This window comes from Pongo pygmaeus, chromosome 12 (genome assembly GCF_028885625.2).
Source record: "Pongo pygmaeus isolate AG05252 chromosome 12, NHGRI_mPonPyg2-v2.0_pri, whole genome shotgun sequence".
Taxonomy (NCBI): domain Eukaryota; kingdom Metazoa; phylum Chordata; class Mammalia; order Primates; family Hominidae; genus Pongo; species Pongo pygmaeus.
In genome coordinates, this window is record NC_072385.2 from 43,341,597 (window position 1) to 43,366,853 (window position 25,257).

At 45.6% G+C, this 25,257-nt stretch overlaps 1 protein-coding gene across 2 annotated transcripts in view; it reads left to right on the forward strand.

The window, feature by feature from the left end:
- FBLN7 (fibulin 7) overlaps positions 1-25,257 on the forward strand; it is a 54,963-nt gene that overhangs the window by 19,802 nt on the left and 9,904 nt on the right. For both annotated transcript variants that reach the window (XM_054475091.2, XM_063648557.1), the window contains exons 2-4: positions 121-280; positions 5,269-5,439; positions 15,962-16,087. In XM_054475091.2, coding sequence (XP_054331066.1) covers positions 121-280; positions 5,269-5,439; positions 15,962-16,087 — 457 coding nt within the window. The remainder of the gene's footprint in view (positions 1-120; positions 281-5,268; positions 5,440-15,961; positions 16,088-25,257) is intronic.

Consider the following 25,257-nt stretch of genomic DNA (forward strand, 5'->3'; position numbering starts at 1 on the left):
GTTTAGTGAGCCTCAAACGCGGTTTGGACCCCGCGGCTTCTGTGATTTCGGAAGCTCAGACGAGCATGTGAGACTGAGTCAGTCTCAATGGGTGGTGGTGGCGATGTCTTCTCTCCGCAGAACTGTCTCAGCAAACAGCAGCTCCTCTCGGCCATCCGCCAGCTGCAGCAGCTGCTGAAGGGCCAGGAGACACGCTTCGCCGAGGGCATCCGGCACATGAAGAGCCGGCTGGCCGCGCTGCAGAACTCTGTGAGCAGGGTGGCCCCAGATGCCCCTCCAGGTGGGTCCCCACGTCGGCACTACTGGGGTGGCAGTGCAGCACTCAAGCACTCTCCCTGAGATGCTCCCAGCTGGAGGGCCCTTCGTCACCCCTCACCCTTCCCCCATCACCTTCCATCTTCCAACTGTGGCCCCCCTTATTTATTTATTTATTTATTTATTTTTGAGATGGAGTCTCGCTCTGTCTGTCGCCCAGGCTGGAGTGCAGTGGCACGATCTCGGCTCACTGCAAGCTCCGCCTCCCGGGTTCACACCATTCTCCTGCCTCAGCCTCCCGAGTAGCTGGAACTACAGTAGGCACCCGCCACCAAGCCCCGCTAATTTTTTGTATTTTTGGTAGAGACGGGGTTTCACCGTGTTAGCCAGGATGGTCTTGATCTCCTGACCTCGTGATCCGCCCGCCTCAGCCTCCCAAAGTGCTGGGATTACAGGCGTGAGCCACCGCGCCGGGCCAATATGTGGCCCATTTGTAACCCTGGTTGGTGGCAGTGGGGGTGGGGTGAGTACATTAGAAAGGCAGTTGCCCTCTTTCTTCTCCCTCGGCCTGAATGTCACCCCTTTTCTTCTGAAGCGTTTTCATTCTAGCCTTAACAACTATCATGTCTTCATACTGACCAAACTGTTGCAAGGCGCCACTTTTAGATCACGCACTGCTTTTCCCTTCCCCATCCACAAGTTGGATCCAGTTTTGGTTCGTTTTCATTTTTGATTTTACTTTAATATAATTTTTTAGAGCAATTTTAAGTTCATAGCAGAGTTGAGTGGAAAGCACTGAGTTCCTCCACACCCTCTGTGCGTGCACACACACACACACACACACACACACACACACACAATCCCCAGCCCGCGCCAGTGCAATACACTGGTTCCATTCCATGACCAAGGTTGGCTCCAGTGCTTCAGGCGTGAAAGTGCACCCTCCAGGGAGTCCCCGTTAGTACCAGGGCGGTTGGGAGGGAAGGGCCGCTGAGGACAAGCTCCACTTGTCTGATGAGGCTACAGCGAACACCCCAGACTCCCTCCCATGAGGGCAAGACTCTGACAGACACAGGGGCACTTTTTCATGCTTGCCCTGTAACAGCTTTCACACCGCCAAGGCCCAGAGATGGGCGGCTGGTTTTCCTCCTGTCTCTTAGGGTGCTGGAGGGCAGGGGGCAGTCATCATGTTCATTCAAAGTCAGGAGCCTGTGGAATATCTGACATCATTTACTCACTGCAGACACATTTATCAAGGGCTGTCTTTGTTGAGTGAGTTGAAGTTTCCTGGGGAAGGCGTTGGATTTCCTACCTTCTCGGAGATGATGGTAGCAAATCCAGCTCTCAATGGCACTGAGTCTCTTCCTGTTTTCCTTGGCTCCACAGCTGCAGAAATAACCACCAGCCAAGCCTCACACTTTCCAAGGCACTGTGAGGCCCAAGCCCTCACTGGGGCTCCACACACCCCAACTCCACGGGGCAGGCAGGGTGTCTTTCCTTCCTGTTCCAGATGGGGAAACTGAGGCCAAGACAAGTAAGTTAGCGGTCAGAGGTCCCTGATCTAGTGATTTTTTTTTTCCTGCTCAAGGCCTGACTCCGCAAAGCCTTCCTTGTTTTCATGGGGTCAGAGCTGCCTGCGGTCCCTGGGAGTTTCAGTGGAGCCCACAGGGAATGTTATACAATTCCCCTGCCCATGTGAGAGGGCCCTGCCTGCTAGATAGATAGACAGGCAGTTATCATCCTCCTTCCCAAGATTCAGGGGCTTTCATCTCTGAAATGTACAACATGTTTTAAAGTGGCAAATTCTCTTTTTAAAAAATTGACATCATGTATTGTATCTCTAAGTGTGTGGGGGACCCCGTGCTGGGTACTTTATGCGTGCAGAGGCTGATCCTCTGACAGCACTGCAGAGGACAGGCAGCTGTCAGGATCCCTTTTCAGGGTGTGGTGGGGGTTGGGCCCGCACCTGGAGGAAAGCCAGACACCTGCCCAGATCAAATGGCACATAGTGGGAAAACTACCATATTGCTTTTTAAGAGAGACAAGGTCTCGCTCTGTCACCCAGGCTGGAGAGCAGTGGAGTGATCCTAGTTCACTGCAGCCTCCCAGGCTCAAGCGATCCTCTCACCTCAGCCTCCTAAGTAGCTAGGACTACAGGTGCACACCACTGCACCTGACTTTGAAAATTTTTTTAAAGATGGGGTCTCACTATGTCGTCCAAGCTGATCTTGAACTCCCAGGCTCAAGCGATCCTCCAGCCTCCGCTTCCCAAAGTGCTGGGATTACAGGAAGGTGCTCCTGTGCCAGGCCTGTTTTGCCTTTTTTTTTTTTTTTTTTTTTTTTAAGGGAATTTGCTGGGAGTCAGGAAGAATAATTTCTAGTTCTGGAGAATTCTTGGTCTTCCTTTCCGGCTTCCATATGAAGTATCTCCCTCTTATTTTCCTGGTCTTTCTTTCCTGGGTGCATCATCACAACCCATCAGCTTCAGGGCTCATCCAGAGCAGCCTCAGCGGATTCATGTCCCCGTGTTGCTGAGACTGCTTAACTGTGGATCTGACTCCTTACATGCTAACTTCACCTCGGAAGGCACAGGGAGCTTCACTATGGCTCTGCACACTCAGTAGGATGTGCTCCTCATGAACAGAATCAACCAAAGGGCACATTCTCCTACTGTCACTAGAGAAGGGCCTTCAGCTCCCGTTTGGGATGTGACTACAAATTGATTTTTAATTAATTTGTATCCATTAATCCACTCCATTCACATTTATTGAGCATCTACTAAGTGCCGGATACTGTTCAATCTATTAAAGTATGGTGTATTTGTGAGTTGTAGGCAGTTTTCCTTTGTTGAGGTTTTTAAAGATTTTTTCATCCCCAGAGAGACCTACTATTTTCCCCCAATGCATTTTAAAACTCTTTAACACAATAAAGTGCTAGATTTTTAAAAAAAAAGAACTATAAAGTAATTTATTTCAGAGGCTGAGGCAGCACCCCGGGAGCAGCCGAGTCCTGGGACGTGAGCTCTCACTCGCTTTCTACTCACAAGGTTATTACCACTGGGGGCCAACTTGGAGCTTTACTCAAGGAAGGCGATGCAGCAATGGGCAGATATTCCCCAATCGCCAAAGGCCACCGAGCATCCTTGGAGGGTCCGGCACCTCCCTCCGCCCCAGCTCATGCTGCCACGGCTGCTCCTCAAAGAACCCCGGGTTGTGTCCAGCCCAGGTGGGATTTTGGGCAGGGCTACAGCATCCTGCCAGCTGCACTCCTGGACAGGGAGGCCCATCACGCTCCTTAGTGGCCTCTGGTCCAGGACACCCTGATCAGTGCATCCTCATGGGGGATGCTCAGTGACTCTGTCACTTGTTTTGACCTGCACAGTTGAAGCAACAGTTCTGTTTGTGCCTGTTTAAAATACGAACATGGCAAATGACACTTGGAATTTACCTTAAATGCATTTTAGAAGTGGCTCTGAATTTCCATCTAAACTGAATCCAAATCCACGCCATCCTAACTTTGGGCATTCGCTTGTCGCCCATGCATGATGCTCTGTTGCAAAAAGAAGAGGAACAGGCTAGCTTCACCCCGTCTCTCTCCAACCACGTCAGTCCTTCGGGAAATCTTCACAGAGCAGCCAGGATTTGAACCATGTCCCTCACGCTCAGCTACCACCCTGGCGTGAGCTTCCCTCCCCTTCCTCTTGTATGGGCACTTCACCATCAAACTGCAGCAGGAGTGCTGCTGAGAGTCAGGCTGCTTCCTGCCTGGGCTCAAACCTCCAGTGGCCCGGTCTCACACGGAGAACAAGTTGCATGGCCTTTTTGTTTTCTTTCCAATGCCCCGTGTAACTCTGAGCCATCTTCTTCCTGTTGCCTGACTCATGTCTAACTACTTTCCACCTTGTCCACTCTATTCCAGTCCTGTTGCCTCCTTGACATTCCTCAGACCTGCCAGGCACATCCCCGCCTCAGGATGTTTGACCAGCTGTCCCTCTGCCCTCCCCAGACATCTGTCTGGCTATGCCTTCACCTTCAACTCGTTCTGGTGAGGCCTGCCCTGACCACCGTATTCAAATGATGCTCTCTCTGGCATCTCCAGCACCATTCCCTGCTTTCATTTTCTACATGGCCCCACACTTCGCCATTGCTTATTATCTACCCTGCTAGATGGTGGGCTTCCTGAGGGTTGGGTTTTGTCTATTTGTTCATGGATATAGCCCAAGTGCCTAATATAGTGCCTGGCACATAGTAAAGATGCAATAAATAAGGCTCCATTCATTCATTTGTTCAAGAATGATTTATAATTTATCCAGTATTCACTATGTGCCAGGCAGTGGGCTGGTGCTGGGGATACACAGGAACATAGGACATTTTGATGGAGAGGACTGACAACACATCTAGAAAGAAGCAAGTCAATAAGAAAATTCGGATGGTTACAAACACTGAGAAGAGAGCAGAGTGAGCACCTGGGGAAGAGTGTCTGGGGAGGTCTGGGTTAGGCACGGTGGCCAGGGAACATGCGGGGAGGTGGTGGCATATGAGTGGAGACCTGGAGAGTGAGAAGGAGCCAGTTGTGGAAGCTCTGAGGAAAGAACATTCCAGGCAGAGAGGAGCAAAATCCCAGGCCTGGAGCTGGGGCTGAGCCCGGCCTGTTCAGGAGACCTAAAGAAACTCAGTGGGGTTGGAGCTCCAGAAAACCAGAGTGAGTAGGTGGCAGTGATGAGGCGGATCCTTGCAGGGTGGGCCTCCCATGCTTCGAGGCCTTGCACACAGCACTTAGTGTCTCCGAGCCCCAGTCTCATCACCTTTTGCTAAGCAAGCATCGTACCACCCATCCCCAAGAGAGCTTTGAGGACTTGATGAGACACAGCATGCAGAATGACTAGCACAGTACACAGCCTGCAGCAGGCATGCAACAGAGGGCACTTCAAGATGGGAAGTCCTGTAATTCAGTAATGTCTAAGTGCTGTGGTCCAGGATGAGGAGCTCGTAATCCTTCCATCTCTCCTTACAGTTTCCTGCCCGGCTCTGAACACCCCCGCAGATGGCAGAAAGTTTGGAAGCAAGTACTTAGTGGATCACGAAGTCCATTTTACCTGCAACCCTGGGTTCCGGCTGGTCGGGCCCAGCAGCGTGGTGTGTCTTCCCAATGGCACCTGGACAGGGGAGCAGCCCCACTGTAGAGGTATTGTCTCTCCTTCCCATCCCACTGCGCTGGACCCTTCACAGCATAGCAAGGGTTTCTTGCATAGAAAGGGTCATTGCTTGGAACATTTTCTGCTTGGTTCTTTAATCATTCCTCAGCCACAGAACAGCAGCCAATATGCCTGATCACTCACCTCCATGCCGGGTTGGCGCTGGTCTCTATCTGTATGAGCTCACTATATCTTCACAATAACTTAGTTTTGTTTTGCATATGGGGAAATTGAGGCACACAGAGGTTAAAGAACTTGCCCAAGGTTACACAGCTGGGGGGTGGGGGGCACAGTTAAGATGCTTCACACCTGGACACTCTGACCCCAGAGTCTGCGCTCCTTCACACCACTCTCTGCTCTGGACACCAGTGACTTGTTCTTATCAATGAGAGGGCAAGAAGCTGCTCGTGGGTTGGGGAAAGGGACCAGAGGAAGGTACCGCAGGATGATGCTCCTGTGGCTGCTCCGTTCTGGGCCCGCAGTCTGTCTGTGAGCCTGCTGGTATCCTCTGAGGCTGAGGAAACTCCTCAGGTGTCCTTTCTGTCTGCATTGGGACTTGGTATCAACAGGCTCCAGGAGAGTCCACTGTGTGGGGGAGGCACGAGAAGGCTTCTCTCTGTGCTAGGTTTAAAAACAGCACTTTTTTGATATAGAGGAAAATCAGCCTTGGCACAAAAAATCTGTTGGCTTTTCAAAAACCCATGGTCAAAAAAATCTTGGCTACCAGTCACCAGTCATTTTCAGAGCAAGGTTCGTGGGACATCTGCTGAGGCAGAATGTCCATGATTCTAGCCAAAGAGTTGAAGGAGAAACACGGACATTATATAAACAAGAAGATTGCAAACAGCAGAGTAGAGAGAGGACTTTGCTTTTGTTTTTGTTTTTGTTTGAGACGGAGTCTCACTCTGTTGCCCAATCTGGAGTGCAGTGGCATAATAGCTCACTGCAACCTCCGCCTCCTGGGTTCCAGCGATTTTCCTGCCTCAGTCTCCTGAGTAGCTGGGACAACAGGTGCCCACCACCACGTTCAGCTAACTTTTGTATTTTTAGTAGAAAAGGGATTTCACCATGTTGGCCAGACTGGTCTCGAACTCCTGGCCTCAAGTTATCTGCCTGCATTGGCCTCCCAAAGTGCTGGGATTACAGGTGAGATCCACCGCACCTGGCCAAGAGAGGACTTTGGATGCTTAAATTATTTGAAAACATAGAGGAACTCCAGAAAGTATGCCATCCTAAAGATGAGTATGGATTGCCGTGAGAAGCTCAGGGAAACCAGAACCACATTTACAATTTAGGCTTCTCTTTCCTGACCCCTGGAAAGAGTGATGATGGTTCAAAGGTTGATGACCAGCTCTCAGACCCACCTAGGAACCAGCCAGGAAATACAAGTCATGTAACATGCAAACAAAACAGGGGAAATGCCAATATCTGGTATTTACTTACTTGACTCTGAAAGATCTCAAGCCAGGTTAAGCACCTCCTGGGTGATAAGCCATGGCAAGGGAAGTGGGTACACACAGATATTTCATTTTTATTGCTTTGGGTGTCACTATTTTTAACTTACAGATTGAGTTACAGACCCTGGTTGGTTTCCTTCTCAGTCTACTCAGCACTTTCAGGATCCATTTGCATTGCCACGTGCAGTCTGCTCCAGTGCCTCTGATAGCTGCCTCTTCCTCTCTGGGGTGCACCCCCACATCTGATCTGTCCACCCCCTGCCATGGACACCTGATTGCAGTCAACTCCCGGCCACCACAAACAATGTTGATAAGGCCTTCGTATCGCCCTACTTTGTCTCTGGGCTGTGTATCTGTGGCTGGAGGGGGCCTACTGGCTTCGGGCTGTCTTTGAACTGAGCACTGCCTGCCACTCGGCCGAAGGGCTGCACCTGCCCACGCGCCCCCAAGCGGTGCTGCAAGTGAAAGCACATCTTACTTATGTGTGTGCTGTTTTTTATTGCTTGCTCAGATATTATCCAAATATTCTGTCCTCAATGGTGACATACTACAATGCACATCATGTGATTAAAATGAAAAGATGAGTTCATCAGAGAAGATAGCAGAAAGAATGCCTTTTTAGGGAGATAGATACAAAACACTGGAGGCCCGGGAACATAGTCGTGAGAAGTGACTCAAGCTAAGGAACACGTGGTTACTTGACAAAGGTGAAGACCCAAAGCGCTCCCCACAGTCCATCTCCATCCTAGTGGCTGGCCAAGAATGCCTTCCTAGAGGATCCTGGGTGTGTCCACGAGCTTCCTTCTTGACTTTGGGTGCTTTAGTTATGCATTTGCACCTGCCTCGCTGCAGCAGGACCCCCTCAATGGAAAAGAGGGTCCTGCCGCATCCTAACTTGTGCCATGATCTCAAACATTCAGGTGCTCCAGAGTCACACAGGAAGCTCATAAAAGATAGATTCTGAGGTCTCAAAAGACCTATCCAGTCGGGACTTTTATAGATGAGACCCAAAACATCTGCATTTTTAATATGTTCCCTAAGTAATACTGCTGTTAACTAAATTTTGAGAAGCACCACTTGGTTCGTTCTTGCTATTGCCAGAAGCAGAAAATATATTGAAAATTTTGAAGTGCTAATGCATTTTGGGCCCAAACCAGTCAGAATGACTGCCAGCCACAGGCAAAACAGTAGACAGATGTATATGTGTCATCTCTGTCCAGGAAAGACACCTGTTGTTATGTTATGTTATGTTATGTTATGTTATGTTATGTTATGTTATGTTCACTGCTACTTGCCCTGATGTTTTGGGAAGGCCAAGCCAACTCTTACAAAGATCAGAGCCCACAGCCCTGCTGGGCAGACTTCCCTTTCTTGAGATGTGGAGGGCGGACTTTGCCTGGAGGACCACGGTGCAAAGCAGACGGTCCCACCTGCCAGGCGTTCAGCAAGCCTATTGACCTTTCCCGTGGTCCAACGTGGTATCCTCCCGAGTCTTGCCTTTGGATGTACCAGCTCATTTCAGATGCACCTTGTGCTCGTCTCTCATCTCCCCATAGCCTCCTGCGTAGCCCTTTTTCCTTCTTCCCTGACTTCCACACCAAAGAGCTGCATGGTGCAGCCCACCTTGGGGATGCCTACTCGGGCAGCATGTGCTATCAAAAACTTGGGAAGGACTAACTCAGGGAACAAGGTGATGGCCAGTCCAGGATGAGATCTTAGATGGAGATTTTTCTTCTCTTGAAGCGTAGATGGGGCCTGGGCATTGACTCCATGGTGGTGATTGAACAAAAATACTCATGTGTTACAACCAAGCTGCTCCAGCAGCTGCTGGCCACGGCCCCTCCTAAGTGAGTAGACTGTGCCTGTACCGACACTTCCGTTCTCAGCAGGAATTGATGTGATTCATGGATGTTGTCTCCAGCAAGAGCCTCAAAGCGGTGCCAGCCAAACCTGCCAGGAGGGAGAAATAGTGCTCCTGACTGCTGTTTGATGACCAATTGTGACAGTATTAAGGGTGTGGACGGGACACAGGCTGGAACTCAACAATTTAGTGACCAAACCTAGAAACTTACCAGCAACCACTGAGCACACCCACTGCATGTTCCAAACCACCAGTCGTGTGGTCACCATGTGTTATGACCACGGATAGGGGGTGGGGCATAATCTTCTTAATTACAGAGAATTCATTTCAAGGCCCAAAATATCAGTGCCAGTGACAAATTTGGCAGTGCTGTCATAATTGTCCCTCATTCCAACCCTAGTCAGCTGCTTGGAAAGACAGTGATGAACCCAACTTGTCAGGGAAGGAAATTACACACAATTACGCCATTAAAAAACAGCAGGCAGGCCAGGAGCGGTGGCTCATGCCTGTAATCCCAGCACTTTGTGAGGCCAGGGCGGCAGATCACCTGAGGTCAGGAGTTCAAGACCAGCCTGGCCAACATGGTGAAACCCTGTCTCTACTAAAACATACAAAAATTAGCTAGGCGTGGTGGTGGGCACCTGTAATCCCAGCTACTCAGGAGGCTGAGGCAGGGAGAATTGCTTGAACCTGGGAGGCAGAAGTTGCAGTGAGCCGAAATCACACCAGTGCACTCCAGCCTGGGCGACACAGCAAGACTCCATCTCGGGAGAAAAACAAAACAAAACAAAACAAAACAAAACAAAACAAAAAAACAGCAGGCATAGGTGGACTCCAGAACTCCAGTGTGGAAAGCAGCCACTTGGCTTTCTCCATTTCTCCTTTATTTTCCTTTTTTCCTCCTCCTTTCTCTGAAGGCCATGTTTTTAAGATGTAAAGCTTTCTGAATTGGGAACCATAGCTGAAGATCTTGTGCCTTTGACAACGTGGGTAACCAAAGAAACGAATTTGAGAGATATAAATACCGTTGTCACTTATCATCATGCTGGTGAAAAGGAATCTTTGTCAGTCGTCCACACCCTTTATTTTTAACCTTCATTCTTTTATTCAGCCAATTTTTACTGAGCACCAGCCATGCACAAAGCACTGTGCCAGATGCTAGGGACTCAATGCCGAATCCCACAGACACAGCCCTGGCCTCTGGGGTGCACAGGCTAAGAGGGGAGGCAAAGCAAAGCAGGCAGCCACACACCAAGGGAAGCGAGCTGACGTTTGTGGTGAGGGCCACACATGACCTAACAAGGGACAGAGTAAACAGCATGGGGCAAGGAGCAGTTGAGGGCCTCTGAGCAGGGGACAATGACACTGAGATGAAAGGAGGAACGGGATCTAGCCAGGCAAAGAGCAGGTAGTTGGGCAGCACAGGGCAGACACTGTTTTAAGAAAAGGAAGGAGGGGCCAGACACGGTGGTTCATGCCTGTAATCCCAGCACTTTGGGAGGCAGAGGTGGGTGGATCACTTGAGGTCAGCAGTTCGAGACCAGCCTGGCCAACATGGTGAAACCCCATCTCTACTAAAAATGCAAAAAGTTAGCTGGGCGTGGTGGCAGGTGCCTGTAATCTCAGCTACTTGGGAGGCTGAGGCAGGAGAATCGATTGAACCCGGGAGGCGGAGATTGCGGTGAGCTGAGATCGCACCATTGCACTCCAGCCTGGGTGACAAGAGCAAAACTCCATCTCAAAAAAAAAAAAAAAAAAAAAAAACCAAAAAAAACAAAAAACAAAAAACAGAAAAGAAAAGAAAAAGAAAAGGTGAGTGGATCACTTGAGGTCAGGAGTTCGAGACTAGCCTGGCCAACTTGGCAAAACCTCATCTGTACTAAAAATACAAAAATTAGCCGGGCGTGGTGGCATGTGCCTGTAATCCCAGCTACTCTGGAGGCTGAGCTGGGAGAATCACTTGAACCCGGGAGGCAGAGATTGCAGTGAGTTGAGATCATGCTACTGCACTCCAGCCTGGGTGAGAGAGTGAGACCCTGTCTCGAAAGTGAAAAAAAAAAAAAAAAAGAAAAGAAAAGAAAAGGAAGGAGAATGAGCAAAGACCCCCAGGGAAGGGAAGAATTTGGCACATTTGAGGAAATGAAAAATGAAATTATAGAACCTCGTTGCTGGAGATTATATGAGCTGAGAGTGAGCCGGGCGAGGTGGAGAGACACACAGGCCAGCACTGTAGTCATGGGCCATGCAGGTGGTGGGATTTTAGTTCTAAGCCCAATAAACAGGGTTAAGACAAGTGTCGCTGCTGCCTAGAGAATGCATTGGAGATGACAAGAATGGAAGCTGGGAAAACACATAGGTGGCTATTGCAGAAGTCCAGGGGAGAGATTGTGGTAGCAGAGATTCTAGGTATTTTTAGAAACAGAACTGATGGAATTTGCTGCCATCCCATGTGGGCTGTGAGGCAGGAAGAGAAATGAAGGCTCCCAGGCTCAGGCTTGGATGATGGTGTGCAGGGTGTCATTTACAGAGATAATGAAGACTGAGCGATGGATGTGGTTTGTTTTTAAACAGCTCGTGTGTGGGTCATTGATCAGAATTCCATTTTGGACATATTACGTTAAAATGGCTGTAAGACACCCTAGTGGAGATCCATTCATTCCCCCCTAGATGGGTAGACGTCGTCTGGAGCTCAAGGCAGCAGAAGGGTTGGAGATACCCAGTTGGGAGTTATTAGCATAAGATAGTACTGAAATCCATGGGCAGTGGTAGGAGGACCTGCAAGGAGAGGGTGGAGACAGAAACGTGACTCAGGCAGAGACCTGCAGGGCACTGAGAAGTCAAATGGAGAAGGAGGAGGGCGAAAGGAGACAGGAAGGGCCAGGAGAGGCAGACTTCGGGGAGGCTGTGGAAAGCAGGGCCAGTGGAAAGCAGGGCCAGATGGAGTTTTGGAAGGGCATTTTGCAATAAGAAGGGAGCAGAGCTTCAGTCCATCTCACCTTCTGTATCATGAGGCCTTTCCCCTGAGACCTTTAAAAAAAGGATTTGAGTAGAAAGGGCTCCCTTTTAAATATATAGTAGCCACTCAATAAATAGTTACTGAGTAACTGACTGGCTGGCTGATTTACCAAATGATTAAATTAATGAAAAAAAGATGAATTTCCTTCTAGTCTTTTATCTAAGCCCATACAAATACATCCAAGTCGCATATATTCAGTATCATCTGTGTATAGATATTAACATGAACAATTCTTCATTACCTCTTCTTTCTAAATGTAAATCTTTATGATTAGGAAGCACTTCCTCGTAAGGGCTATTCTAGGCTTTATTAAATGGCATGATCTCGGCTCACTGCGAGCTCTGCCTCCCGGGTTCACGCCATTCTCCTGCCTCAGCCTCCCGAGTAGCTGGGACTACAGGCGCCTGCCACCATGCCCAGCTAATTTTTTTGTATTTTTAGTAGAGATGGGATTTCACCATGTTAGCCAGGATGGTCTCGATCTCCTGACCTCATGATCTGCCCGCCTCGGCCTCCCAAAGTGCTAGGATTACAGGTGCGAGCCACCGCACCCGGCCATTAAGCATCTTAAAAGATTTTTTCACTATGGAAAGTTTCAAACACACCAAACTACAGAGAATAGTAGAATGAACTTATGTACCTAAAATCCAGTGATTAACACAGCAAATTCCTTAATATCATCAATATCTAATTAGAGTAAAAATCCCCCAATTGTCTCACACTTTTTTAACACTTTGTTTGAATCAGGGTCCAAATCAGTTTTATAACTTAGAATTGGTTGATAACGTCTCTTCTGCCTCAGCGAGTGTCACTGCCATACTCATTCTGATGTCTGTCTAGTTAGAGCAATTTCCTGAGTTTTCCCACTTTCAAAAATGCAGCTTTTTTACTGGTTGTTAGTTTCATTGGATATAAAACACCTATCTCACATTTTTCTTGAGTATCTTAAATATGTCACTCTGTGTCTTCTGTTTTAAACCGATGCTGTTGTACTGTTACATTGGTCTTTTTGCCTGAATGCCCCCAAAATATATTTTTTTTTCTTTAAAATTCAGTCATTTGATTAGGATCTGTCTCAGTGCCAGCCTTTCTGGGTCAGTTTTCTCAGGTATGGAATTCACCTTTTCTTTTTCTTTTTCTTTTTTTTGAGATGGAATCTCACTCTGTTGCCCAGGCTGGAGAACAGTGGTGCGATCTCGGCTCATGCAACCTCTGCCTCCTGGGTTCAAGCGATTCTGCCTCAGCCTCCCAAGTAGCTGGGACTACAGGTGCCCACCGCCACGCCCAGCTAATTTTTTCTATTTTTAGTAAAGACGAGGTTTCGCCATGTTGGCCAGGCTGGTCTTGAACTCCTGACCTCAAGTGATCCACCCACCTCAACCTCCCAAAGTGCTGGGATTACAGGTGTGAGCCACCACACCTGGCTCTAAGTTCATCTTTTCAATAGGAAGTTTCAGTTGCTAGAACAGCCTGCCCCATAGGAACCTCCAAAATTTTCCAGGGCAAAGTCTTAATAATAAGGAGACTTTAAGGGGAGGAGAGTCCAAACTGTGCACAACAAGGAAAATAGGTGCAAATGAAAGAGATGGTCATCCAGACAAAAGTGCAAAGGAGGCAGAGCTGAGAAAGTGTGAGGGCCTGTGTTTGCTCACGTTGGAAAAACAACAGAAGTGAAGTGAGAATTTCAGAGTCATTAAGTTAGCAAAGCTATATGGGAAAGCATTTCACTTAATTATGAGTAATGAAAAGGATTCTTGGCAAATTCCTTAGAGGATACTATAAAAAAAGAGTAAAATTTCTACAGACAATAAAGAAATGCCGGAAAGACATGCCCATAAAACAGATAAAAACTATAACCTAGAGTATCACAAGCTGAAAGAAATGTTTAAAAGATAAAAGCAAGGAAAGAACAGTTTAGATAAAAATGAGAAAACACTCAAAAATGAGGTGATTGGAAAAATGAAAAACAGGAAATGAGTTGATAGGACCCAGGAAGGAATTAGAAATAAAATAAAAAAGTCAGGAAGGAATTAGAAATAAAAGAAAAAAGTTCGGTCATGCATATAACATCCTTAGCTAGGCTTCATGAAAACAGTAAGGTGAAACTTACTTATGTGAAGTTTCATCTTCACGGAACAGCAGATGAAAGCAGAATTATCATCTGGGCTTTGGCTTGCCAGCCCCTGCCATGCACTTGACTGAATGCCACAGCCTGGGACATACGTGGGTGTGATGACAACTGTACTTCAATCAGGACACAGGGTGGGTGCCGGGCTGGACATCAGGCCATTGGATGCCTCTGATTGCATATCAAGATAACAGATAAAGAGAGTCTGAATGCAGCCTGTCTGGAAATGAATACACTGGGTGGATCCAGAGAGGGAGACAGAGTGTACGGTCCTGGGACACCTGTGCGTTTCTCTGCTGCACCGATGATCCCCAACCCCCATCCACATGGTTCAGGTACAGATCAGGCTCAATGCCTTCTTCTGGCAGGCAGCAAAGGAGAGACCATGGCACTGGCCCTACTGGGGCCAAGCTACAAGATACTGGTGTTCACCTTTTCTGGCTCTCTGCCCACAACTTCACGGCCTAGTGATCTGCCCACTTCCAGACTACGCTGGTGGGCAACCATGGAGCTGGACAGTGGATAGAAACAGTAACCCTAAGCTCTAAGCAACCCCAAGCATTTGTGTACAGTCATTTCAGACACATTCCTGGAAACCGGTCATCTGCAAACAGAATGTATGAGGGACAGTGCAACCAGGCTGAGGTTACTGAGAAACTGAAAGGGCTCTTTCTCTAGGGATGAGCAGCATTCGGGCAGTCTTGTCTTTTTGCAACAAATAGAAACTGTTTAAGAGTCTGATGACATCCCGATCTCCAGGAGGCTTAAGGGAAGCCTAAGTCCCTCCCATTCCATCCAAAACAAGTCTGTCGTTCTCGTTAGGAGCAAAGCACCTGTTTCTTCTTCTTGATAGACACGCAGGAAAGGCTGCTTTTATGCCAACAAGGCGGTGTTTTCGGCTTTCTTTCCGAAGATAATGTGGTCAAGTCAGTGGACTGACAAGCCTCTCTCTGATGGAAATGGCCTATTTCTGTCACTAAAATGGGCTTAGGGAATTCATAACAAGCACATGTGGACTATGGGTTTTTTTTTTGTTTGTTTGTTTGTTTGGTTTGTTTTTTGTTTTTGAGACGGAGTCTCATTCTGTCACCCAGGCTGGAGTGCAGTGGCGCGATCTCGGCTCACTGCAACCTCCACCTCCCGGGTTCAAGCGATTCTCCTGCCTCAGCCTCCCAAGTAGCTGGGACTACAGGCACACACCACCATGCCCAGCTAACATGTGGCCTCTAGCTTTTAAAACAGTCTTTTTTTTTTAATTAAAAAAATGTATACATGATTATTATGGGAAAAGGGAAGAATACAAAAAATTATAAACTAGCAAAGAAAAATCACCTGTAAGCCTACCACTCAGAGAAAAATAGTCTGTTGAGCTTTTTAAAATAACGATCTCTCTCTACAAAGACCTTTTCCACAGAAATGTTGTGTAGATGAGCAAGGAACATCTCCCTTTACCAACGTTAAGGAAATGTCAAAAAACTCTTACCTGGTCAAGCACAGTAGGGCTTCTGGTTGGGAATTTGGAGAATTCATTTTCCCCAACCCTGGATATTCCAGTGGGCCATCCCTCCCCTTTAAAACTGCACTGAATTTTGTTCCTGTTTAAAAGTGTTTCTCCCCGGTGCTGGCCGATGGAGCAGAGGGTTTGTGGGTTGCAGGGCCTGACTCAAAGGCAATGTGGGCAGATGCCCACAGGTAGCCACTTCTGTCTGGCTACAGCTGTCTACACTGCACCTTTGCAAATTAGAAAATGGTGCCTGTGGGCGGGGTATGGCCAGGTCATAGGCCAGCTCCTGCATGCAGAGCCCCAGGTGGGCAGTGTGTGCCTGGGGGCAGGGCCCGCTGAATGGAGATGCAATAGGGCTGCATATCAGCCCCATCGGCCCCCTGGCAGCTCTTGCGGTGGAGAGGGTGGAAAGAGTGGGTGGGGTCAGGTAGAAAGTGGGAGTTATCCTACAATGTAAAGGAAGTTAACCCTTCATCGGTTTTTTATTGTATTTGTTTTAGACCTAGAACTCACATCCTTATATTTGAAAATTATTTATCTTCCTAGATATCAGTGAATGCTCCAGCCAGCCTTGTCAAAATGGTGGTACGTGTGTAGAAGGAGTCAACCAGTACAGATGCATTTGTCCTCCAGGAAGGACTGGGAACCGCTGTCAGCATCAGGCCCAGACTGGTATGTAGCCACCGTGGGGTTAGGTGAGGACATCCTGCTGTGGGGAGAGGAGGACCCTCGGCATAGGTCACCAACTGTAGACATGTAGGGAGCTCAGTCCCCCACTCAAAGATGTAGCTTTTCTTCTCTGTTTCACATCCGTCGATCCCTCTGGTTTTCTAAGGTGGTCACTTGACAGAGCTTAGCTCTTTCATGCAACCAGAGTTTTGATCCTTTTTATAGTAGAAAACATGAGTGCAAGAACTGACTCCCAACCTAAAAATCCCCTAGATTGGGAATGTGGCCCGAGAAGTTTCACTGTTGCCACCTTTGCTTAGTCAGCATTTCTTCCGCCAGCAGAACCACCTTTTCTTTCCAGTGTTCCCATCACATCCTGCAAAATTAGCAGCAATTGATGCAGGCCCAAGTATTTTGAGAGCTGGATAACTACATTTGACTGGTTTTGAGATTATTATTCACATCTCGAGTCTCAACATATCTCGACCCAGAAGGTCTAAGAAGTCACATGGTGCCTGGTGTTGCATATGGCAAGAAAATCCAATGATAAGGAATCTGTGGAGGATGGATAGGGGTTCCCGCGCCATGCTGCAACCAAGATTTCATTCAGCCCCAAAGATGTCCTGTTCCTTCGCCAGAAAAGGCTGGTGTGTTATGTCTGTTTGTCTTTATTTCTGTATGAAATATCTGTGGGGGGAAGGGACATTGGGGCTAGTGCAGTGTCCAGTGGATAAGAGCTTTATCAATACTTGTGATCCTGGCATTGGACCCAGCCCAAGGTCAGGTTTAAATAGTGCCCCAAGAGATTTGCTGCTTAATATGCCTTGATTCAGTTCAGCTGAGTCAGCTGGCTGGGCACTTTCTCAGAATGAGGCTGTCCTCCTGAGCTCAGAGTCCCCTTACAGCTCCTGTCCCTGGCACTGCTTTCTATGGAAACTGAGGCCAGAGACATGGACTTCATGGATACCTCACTGCCTCTCCCCTTGTTTACAAACAAGAGGGAAAAAGAAATGGGTTCCCTTTCACCCTAAATATGCCAGTCCTGGTCATTGAACGTTCTAAACTCCACTCTTTAGGGTTTCCTCCCACTGCAGGATCTTTTTTTGTTTTGTTTTGAGATGGAGTCTGTCTCACTCTGTTGCCCAGGCTGGAGTGCAGTAGCACCATCTCAGCTCACTGCAACCTCTGCCTCCTAGTGATTCTCCTGCCTCAGCCTCCTGAGTAGCTGGGATTACAGGTGCCACCACTGCTGGCTAATTTTTTTGTATTTTTAGCAGAGACAGGGTTTCACCATGTTGGCCAGGCTGGTCTCAAGTGATCTGCCTGCTTCACCCTCCCAAAGTGCTGGGATTACAGGCATGAGCCACCAAGCCCGCCCAAGGATCTTTAGACAATTGTTGCTCAGGTCCAGGGGGGGCCTGTTATAAAGTGGGCCCATGAGCAGAATCTTCCCCAGGAACGGGAAGGAGGGTAAGCAAGCAGGCATATCCGAAGCCAGCTCCTATCCTCATAGTCTCCATGAACAGCCATCACACACCTGGGCTCTTGCTCACCTTATCCCCCAGCCTGACACCTTCCTTCCCATCAGCTGGCCCATGCCTTTCCAGTTCCCTGGAGGAGCATCCCTCCAATTCCTTTTTTAAAAATCCATTCCGCCAGGTACGCTGGCTCACACCTGTAATCCTAGCACTTTGGGAGGCCGAGGCAGGAGGATTGCCTGAGCTCAGGAGTTTGAGACCAGCCTGGGCAACACAGTGAAACCCCATCTCTACTTAAATACAAAAAATTAGCCAGGCATGGTGGCAGGCACTAGTCCCAGCTACTCGGGAGGCTGAGGCAGGAGAATCACTTGAACCCGGGAGGCAGAGGTTGCAGTGAGCCAAGGTCACGCCACTGCACTCCAGCCTGGGCAACAGAGCAAGACTCTCTGTCTCAAAAAAAAAAAAAAAAAATCCATTCGCCCTATTTTTTATTATGATAAAATATATATATAACATAAAATTTACCAGTTTAATCATTTTTAACTATACAGCTCAGTGGCATTAATCACATTCACATTGTTGTGCAACCATCACCACCATCCAGCTCCAGATTTCTTTTTGTCTTGCAAAATTGAGCTTCTGTACCCATAACAGGACTACTCCCCATTTCCCTCCCCACAGCCCCCGGTAATCGTCATTCATTCTTCTTTCTGTCTCTGTGAGTCTGACTGTTCTAGGGACCTCATCTAAGTAAAATCATGCAGGATTTGTCCACTTGTGTTTGATTCCCACCAATCCTTGAAAAACTTTCAGAAAAATAACATTTTTTCCTGATTAGAAATATAATTTGGCCAAGCACGATGACTCATGCCTGTAATCCCAGCACTTTGGGAGGCTGAGGTGGGTGGATCATTTGAGGTGAGGAGTTTGAGACCAGCCTGGCCAACATGGTGAAACCCTGTCTCTACTAAAAATACAGAAAAAAAGCAGGGTGTTGTGACGCGCACCTGTAATTCCAGCTGCTCAGAGGCTGAGGCAGGAGAATCATTTGGACGTGCGAGATAGAGGTTGCAGTGAGCCGGGATCGTGCCACTGCACTCCAGCCTGGGTGACACAGCGAGACTCTGTCTCAAAAAGAAAGAAAGAGACAGAGAGAGAGAAAGAGAAATTTATGTTCTTGGTAAAAACCAAAAATGTGAACACTTTAGAAAAGTACAAGAAATACAAAAAAAGAAAAAAGAAAACAAACAAAAAAAACCAGGAACAAAAAATAGTGGCCCATGAACAGACCAATAATGAGCTCTGAAATTGAATTGGCCATAAATAGCCTACCAACCAAAAACAACCCAGGACCTGATGGAGTCACAGCCAAATTCTACCAGATGTACAAAGAAGAGCTGGTACCATTCCTACAGAAACTATTCCAAAAAATTGAGGAGGAGGGACCTCTCCCCAACTCATTCTATGAGGCCAGAGTCATCTCGATACCAAAACCTGGCAGAGACACAACAAAAAAAGAAAATGTCAGGCCAATATCCTTGATGAACATTGATACGAAAATCCTCAACAAAATACTTGCAAACCAAATCCAACAGCACATCAAAAACTAATCCACCATGATCAAGTAGGCTTCCTTCCTGGGATACAAGGTTGATTCAACATATAAAAATCAATAAATGTGATTCATCACAGAAACAGAACTAAAAGCAAAACCACATGATTATCTCAATAGATGCAAAAAGGCTTTTGATGAAATTCAACATCCCTTCATGTTAAAAACTCTCAACAAACTAGGTATTGAAGGAACAGACCTCAAAATAATAAGAGCCATCTATGACAAACTCACAGCCAACATTGTACTAAATGGGCAAAAGCTGGAAGCATTCTCCTTGAAAACTGGCACAAGACAGGGATGCCCTCTCTCACCACTTCTATTCAACATAGTATTGGAAGAATACTGGAAGTCCTGGCCAGAGCAATCAGGCAAGAGAAAGAAATAAAGGGTATCCAGATAGGAAGAGAGGAAGTCAAACTATCTGTTTGCAGCTGACATGATTCTAGATCTAGAAAATCCCATAGTCTCAGTCCGAAAGTTCCTTCAGCTGATAAACAACTTCAGCAAAGTTGCAGGATACAAAATCAATGTAGAAAAATCACTAGCATTCCTGTATACCACCAACAACCAAACTGAGAGCCAAATCAGAAAGACAATCCTATTCACAATTGCCACACACACAAAAACAAAACACCTAGGAATACAGCTAACCAGGGAGGTGAAAGATCTCTACAATGAGAATTACAAAACATGGCTCAAAAAAATCAGAGAAGACACAGACAAATGAAAAAACATTCCATGCTTATGGATACAAAGAATCAATATCATTAAAATGGCTACACTGCCCAAAACAATTTATAGATTCAATACTATTCCCATCAAACTACCAAAGACATTCTTCACAGAACTAGAAAAAATTATTTTAACATGCATATGGAACCCAAAAAGATCCTGAATACCCAAGGCAATCCTAAGCAAAAAGAACAAAGCTAAAGGAATCACATTACCCAACTTCAAACTATACCACAAGGCTACAGTGACCAAAACAGCATGGTACTGGTACAAAAACAGGCACATAGGCCAATGGAACAGAATAGAGAGCACAGAAATAAGGCCACACATCTATGACCATCTGATCTTTGACAAAGCTGACAAAAACAAGAATGGGGAAAAGACTCCTATTCAATAAATGGTGCTGGGATAACTGGCTAGCCATATGCAGAAGACTGAAGCTGAACCACTTCTTACACCATAGACAAAAATCAACTCAAGATGGATTCAAGAGTTAAATGTAAAACTCAAAACTACAAAAACCCTGGAAGACAACATAGGCAATACCATCCTGACAGAGGAACAGGCAAAGATTTCATGACAAAGATATCAAAAGCAATTGCAACAAAAGCAAAAATTGACAAATGGAATCTAATTAAACTTAAGAGCTTCTGCACAGCAAAAGAAACTATCAAAGGAGTAAACAGACAACCTACAGAATGGGAGAAAATATTTGCAAACTATACATCTGACAAAGGTCTAATATCCAGCATCTATAAGGAACTTAAATTTACAAGAGAAAAACAAACAACCCCATTAAAAAGTGGGCAATGTACATGAACAGATACTTCTCTTTTTTTTTTTTCTTTTATTATTATTATTATTATACTTTAGGTTTTATGGTACATGTGCACAATGTGCAGGTAAGTTACATATGTATACATGTGCCATGCTGGTGCGCTGCACCCACCAACTCATCATCTAGCATTAGGTATATCTCCCAGTGCTATCCCTCCCCCCTCCCCCCACCCCACAACAGTCCCCAGAGTGTGATGTTCCCCTTCCTGTGTCCATGTGTTCTCATTGTTCAATTCCCACCTATGAGTGAGAATATGCGGTGTTTGGTTTTTTGTTCTTGCGATAGTTTACTGAGAATGATGATTTCCAATTTCATCCATGTCCCTACAAAGGACGTGAACTCATCATTTTTTATGGCTGCATAGTATTCCATGGTGTATATGTGCCACATTTTCTTAATCCAGTCTATCATTGTTGGACATTTGGGTTGGTTCCAAGTCTTTGCTATTGTGAATAATGCCGCAATAAACATACGTGTGCATGTGTCTTTATAGCAGCATGATTTATAGTCCTTTGGGTATATACCCAGTAATGGGATGGCTGGGTCGAATGGAATTTCTAGTTCTAGATCCCTGAGGAATCGCCACACTGACTTCCACAAGGGTTGAACTAGTTTACAGTCCCACCAACAGTGTAAAAGTGTTCCTATTTCTCCACATCCTCTCCAGCACCTGTTGTTTCCTGACTTTTTAATGATTGCCATTCTAACTGGTGTGAGATGGTATCTCATTGTGGTTTTGATTTGCATTTCTCTGATGGCCAGTGATGGTGAGCATTTTTTCATGTGTTTTTTGGCTGCATAAATGTCTTCTTTTGAGAAGTGTCTGTTCATGTCCTTCGCCCACTTTTTGATGGGGTTGTTTGTTTTTTTCTTGTAAATTTGTTGGAGTTCATTGTAGATTCTGGATATTAGCCCTTTGTCAGATGAGTAGGTTACGAAAATTTTCTCCCATTTTGTAGGTTGCCTGTTCACTCTGATGGTAGTTTCTTTTGCTGTGCAGAAGCTCTTTAGTTTAATTAGATCCCATTTGTCAATTTTGGCTTTTGTTGCCATTGCTTTTGGTGTTTTAGACATGAAGTCCTTGCCCATGCCTATGTCCTGAATGGTAATGCCTAGGTTTTCTTCTAGGGTTTTTATGGTTTTAGGTCTAACATTTAAGTCTTTAATCCATCTTGAATTGATTTTTGTATAAGGTGTAAGGAAGGGATCCAGTTTCAGCTTTCTACATATGGCTAGCCAGTTTTCCCAGCACCATTTATTAAATAGGGAATCCTTTCCCCATTTCTTGTTTTTGTCAGGTTTGTCAAAGATCAGATACTTGTAGATATGTGGCATTATTTCTGACGGCTCTGTTCTGTTCCATTGATCTATATCTCTGTTTTGGTACCAGTACCATGCTGTTTTGGTTACTGTAGCCTTGTAGTATAGTTTGAAGTCAGGTAGTGTGATGCCTCCAGCTTTGTTCTTTTGGCTTAGGATTGACTTGGCGATGCGGGCTCTTTTTTGGTTCCATATGAACTTTAAAGTAGTTTTTTCCAATTCTGTGAAGAAAGTCATTGGTAGCTTGATGGGGATGGCATTGAATCTGTAAATTACCTTGGGAAGGATGGCCATTTTCATGATATTGATTCTTCCTACCCATGAGCATGGAATGTTCTTCCATTTGTTTGTATCCTCTTTTATTTCCCTGAGCAGTGGTTTGTAGTTCTCCTTGAAGAGGTCTTTCACATCCCTTGTAAGCTGGATTCCTAGGTATTTGATTCTCTTTGAAGCAATTGTGAATGGGAGTTCACTCATGATTTGGCTCTCTGTTTGTCTGTTATTGATGTATAAGAATGCTTGTGATTTTTGCACATTGATTTTGTATCCTGAGACTTTGCTGAAGTTGCTTATCAGCTTAAGGAGATTTTGGGCTGAGACAATGGGGTTTTCTAGATATACTATCATGTCATCTGCAAACAGGGACAATTTGACTTCCTCTTTTCCTAATTGAATACCCTTGATTTCCTTCTCCTGCCTAATTGCCCTGGCCAGAACTTCCAACACTCTGTTGAATAGAAGTGGTGAGAGAGGGCATCCCTGTCTTGTGCCAGTTTTCAAAGGGAATGCTTCCAGTTTTTGCCCATTCAGTATGATATTGGCTGTGGGTTTGTCATAAATAGCTCTTATTATTTTGAGATACGTCCCATCAATTCCTAATTTATTGAGAGTTTTTAGCATGAAGGGTTGTTGAATTTTGTCAAAGGCCTTTTCTGCATCTATTGAGATAATCATGTGGTTTTTGTCTTTCGTTCTGTTTATATGCTGGATTACATTTATTGATTTGCGTATATTGAACCAGCCTTGCATCCCAGGGATGAAGCCCACTTGATCATGGTGGATAAGCTTTTTGATGTGCTGCTGGATTCTGTTTGCCAGTATTTTATTGAGGATTTTTGCATCAATGTTCATCAAGGATATTGGTCTAAAATTCTCTTTTTTTGTTGTGTCTCTGCCAGGCTTTGGTATCAGGATGATGCTGGCCTCATAAAATGAGTTAGGGAGGATTCCCTCTTTTTCTATTGATTGGAATAGTTTCAGAAGGAATGGTAGCAGCTCCTCCTTGTACCTCTGGTAGAATTCGGCTGTGAATCCATCTGGTCCTGGACTTTTTTTGGTTGGTAAGCTATTGATTATTGCCACAATTTCAGCTCCTGTTATTGGTCTATTCAGAGATTCAACTTCTTCCTGGTTTAGTCTTGGGAGGGTGTATGTGTTGAGGAATTTATCCATTTCTTCTAGATTTTCTAGTTTATTTGCATAGAGGTGTTTGTAATATTCTCTGATGGTAGTTTGTATTTCTGTGGGATCGGTGGTGATATCCCCTTTATCATTTTTTATTGCATCTATTTGATTCTTCTCTCTTTTTTTCTTTATTAATCTTGCTAGCGGTCTATCAATTTTGTTGATCCTTTCAAAAAACCAGCTCCTGGATTCATTTATTTTTTGAAGGGTTTTTTGTGTCTCTATTTCCTTCAGTTCTGCTCTGATTTTAGTTATTTCTTGCCTTCTGCTAGCTTTTGAATGTGTTTGCTCTTGCTTTTCTAGTTCTTTTAATTGTGATGTTAGGGTGTCAATTTTGGATCTTTCCTGCTTTCTCTTGTGGGCATTTAGTGCTATAAATTTCCCTCTACACACTGCTTTGAATGCATCCCAGAGATTCTGGTATGTTGTGTCTTGGTTCTCGTTGGTTTCAAAGAACATCTTTATTTCTGCCTTCATTTCGTTATGTACCCAGTAGTCATTCAGGAGCAGGTTGTTCAGTTTCCACGTAGTTGAGCAGTTTTGAGTGAGATTCTTAATCCTGAGTTCTAGCTTGATTGCACTGTGATCTGAGAGACAGTTTGTTACAATTTCTGTTCTTTTACATTTATTGAGGAGAGCTTTACTTCCAAGTATATGGTCAATTTTGGAATAGGTGTGGTGTGGTGCTGAAAAAAATGTATATTCTGTTGATTTGGGGTGGAGAGTTCTGTAGATGTCTATTAGGTCCGCTTGGTGCAGAGCTGAGTTCAATTCCTGGGTATCCTTGTTGACTTTCTGTCTCGTTGATCTGTCTAATGTTGATAGTGGGGTGTTAAAGTCTCCCATTATTAATGTGTGGGAGTCTAAGTCTCTTTGTAGGTCACTCAGGACTTGCTTTATGAATCTGGGTGCTCCTGTATTGGGTGCATATATATTTAGGATAGTTAGCTCTTCTTGTTGAATTAATCCCTTTACCATTATGTAATGGCCTTCTTTGTCTCTTTTGATCTTTGTTGGTTTAAAGTCTGTTTTATCAGAGACTAGGATTGCAACCCCTGCCTTTTTTTGTTTTCCATTTGCTTGGTAGATCTTCCTCCATCCTTTTATTTTGAGCCTATGTGTGTCTCTGCACGTGAGATGGGTTTCCTGAATACAGCACACTGATGGGTCTTGAGTCTTTATCCAGTTTGCCAGTCTGTGTCTTTTAATTGGAGCATTTAGTCCATTTACATTTAAAGTTAATATTGTTATGTGTGAATTTGATCCTGTCATTATGATGTTAGCTGGATATTTTGCTCGTTAGTTGATGCAGTCTCTTCCTAGTCTCGATGTTCTTTACATTTCGGTATGATTTTGCAGTGGCTGGTACCGGTTGTGCCTTTCCATGTTTAGCGCTTCCTTCAGGAGCTCTTTTAGGGCAGGCCTGGTGGTGACAAAATCTCTCAGCATTTGCTTGTCTGTAAAGTATTTTATTTCTCCTTCACTTATGAAGCTTAGTTTGGCAGGATATGAAATTCTGGGTTGAAAATTCTTTTCTTTAAGAATGTTGAATATTGGCCCCCACTCTCTTCTGGCTTGTAGGGTTTCTGCCGAGAGATCCGCTGTTAGTCTGATGGGCTTCCCTTTGATGGTAACCCGACCTTTCTCTCTGGCTGCCCTTAACATTTTTTCCTTCATTTCAACTTTGGTGAATCTGACAATTATGTGTCTTGGAGTTGCTCTT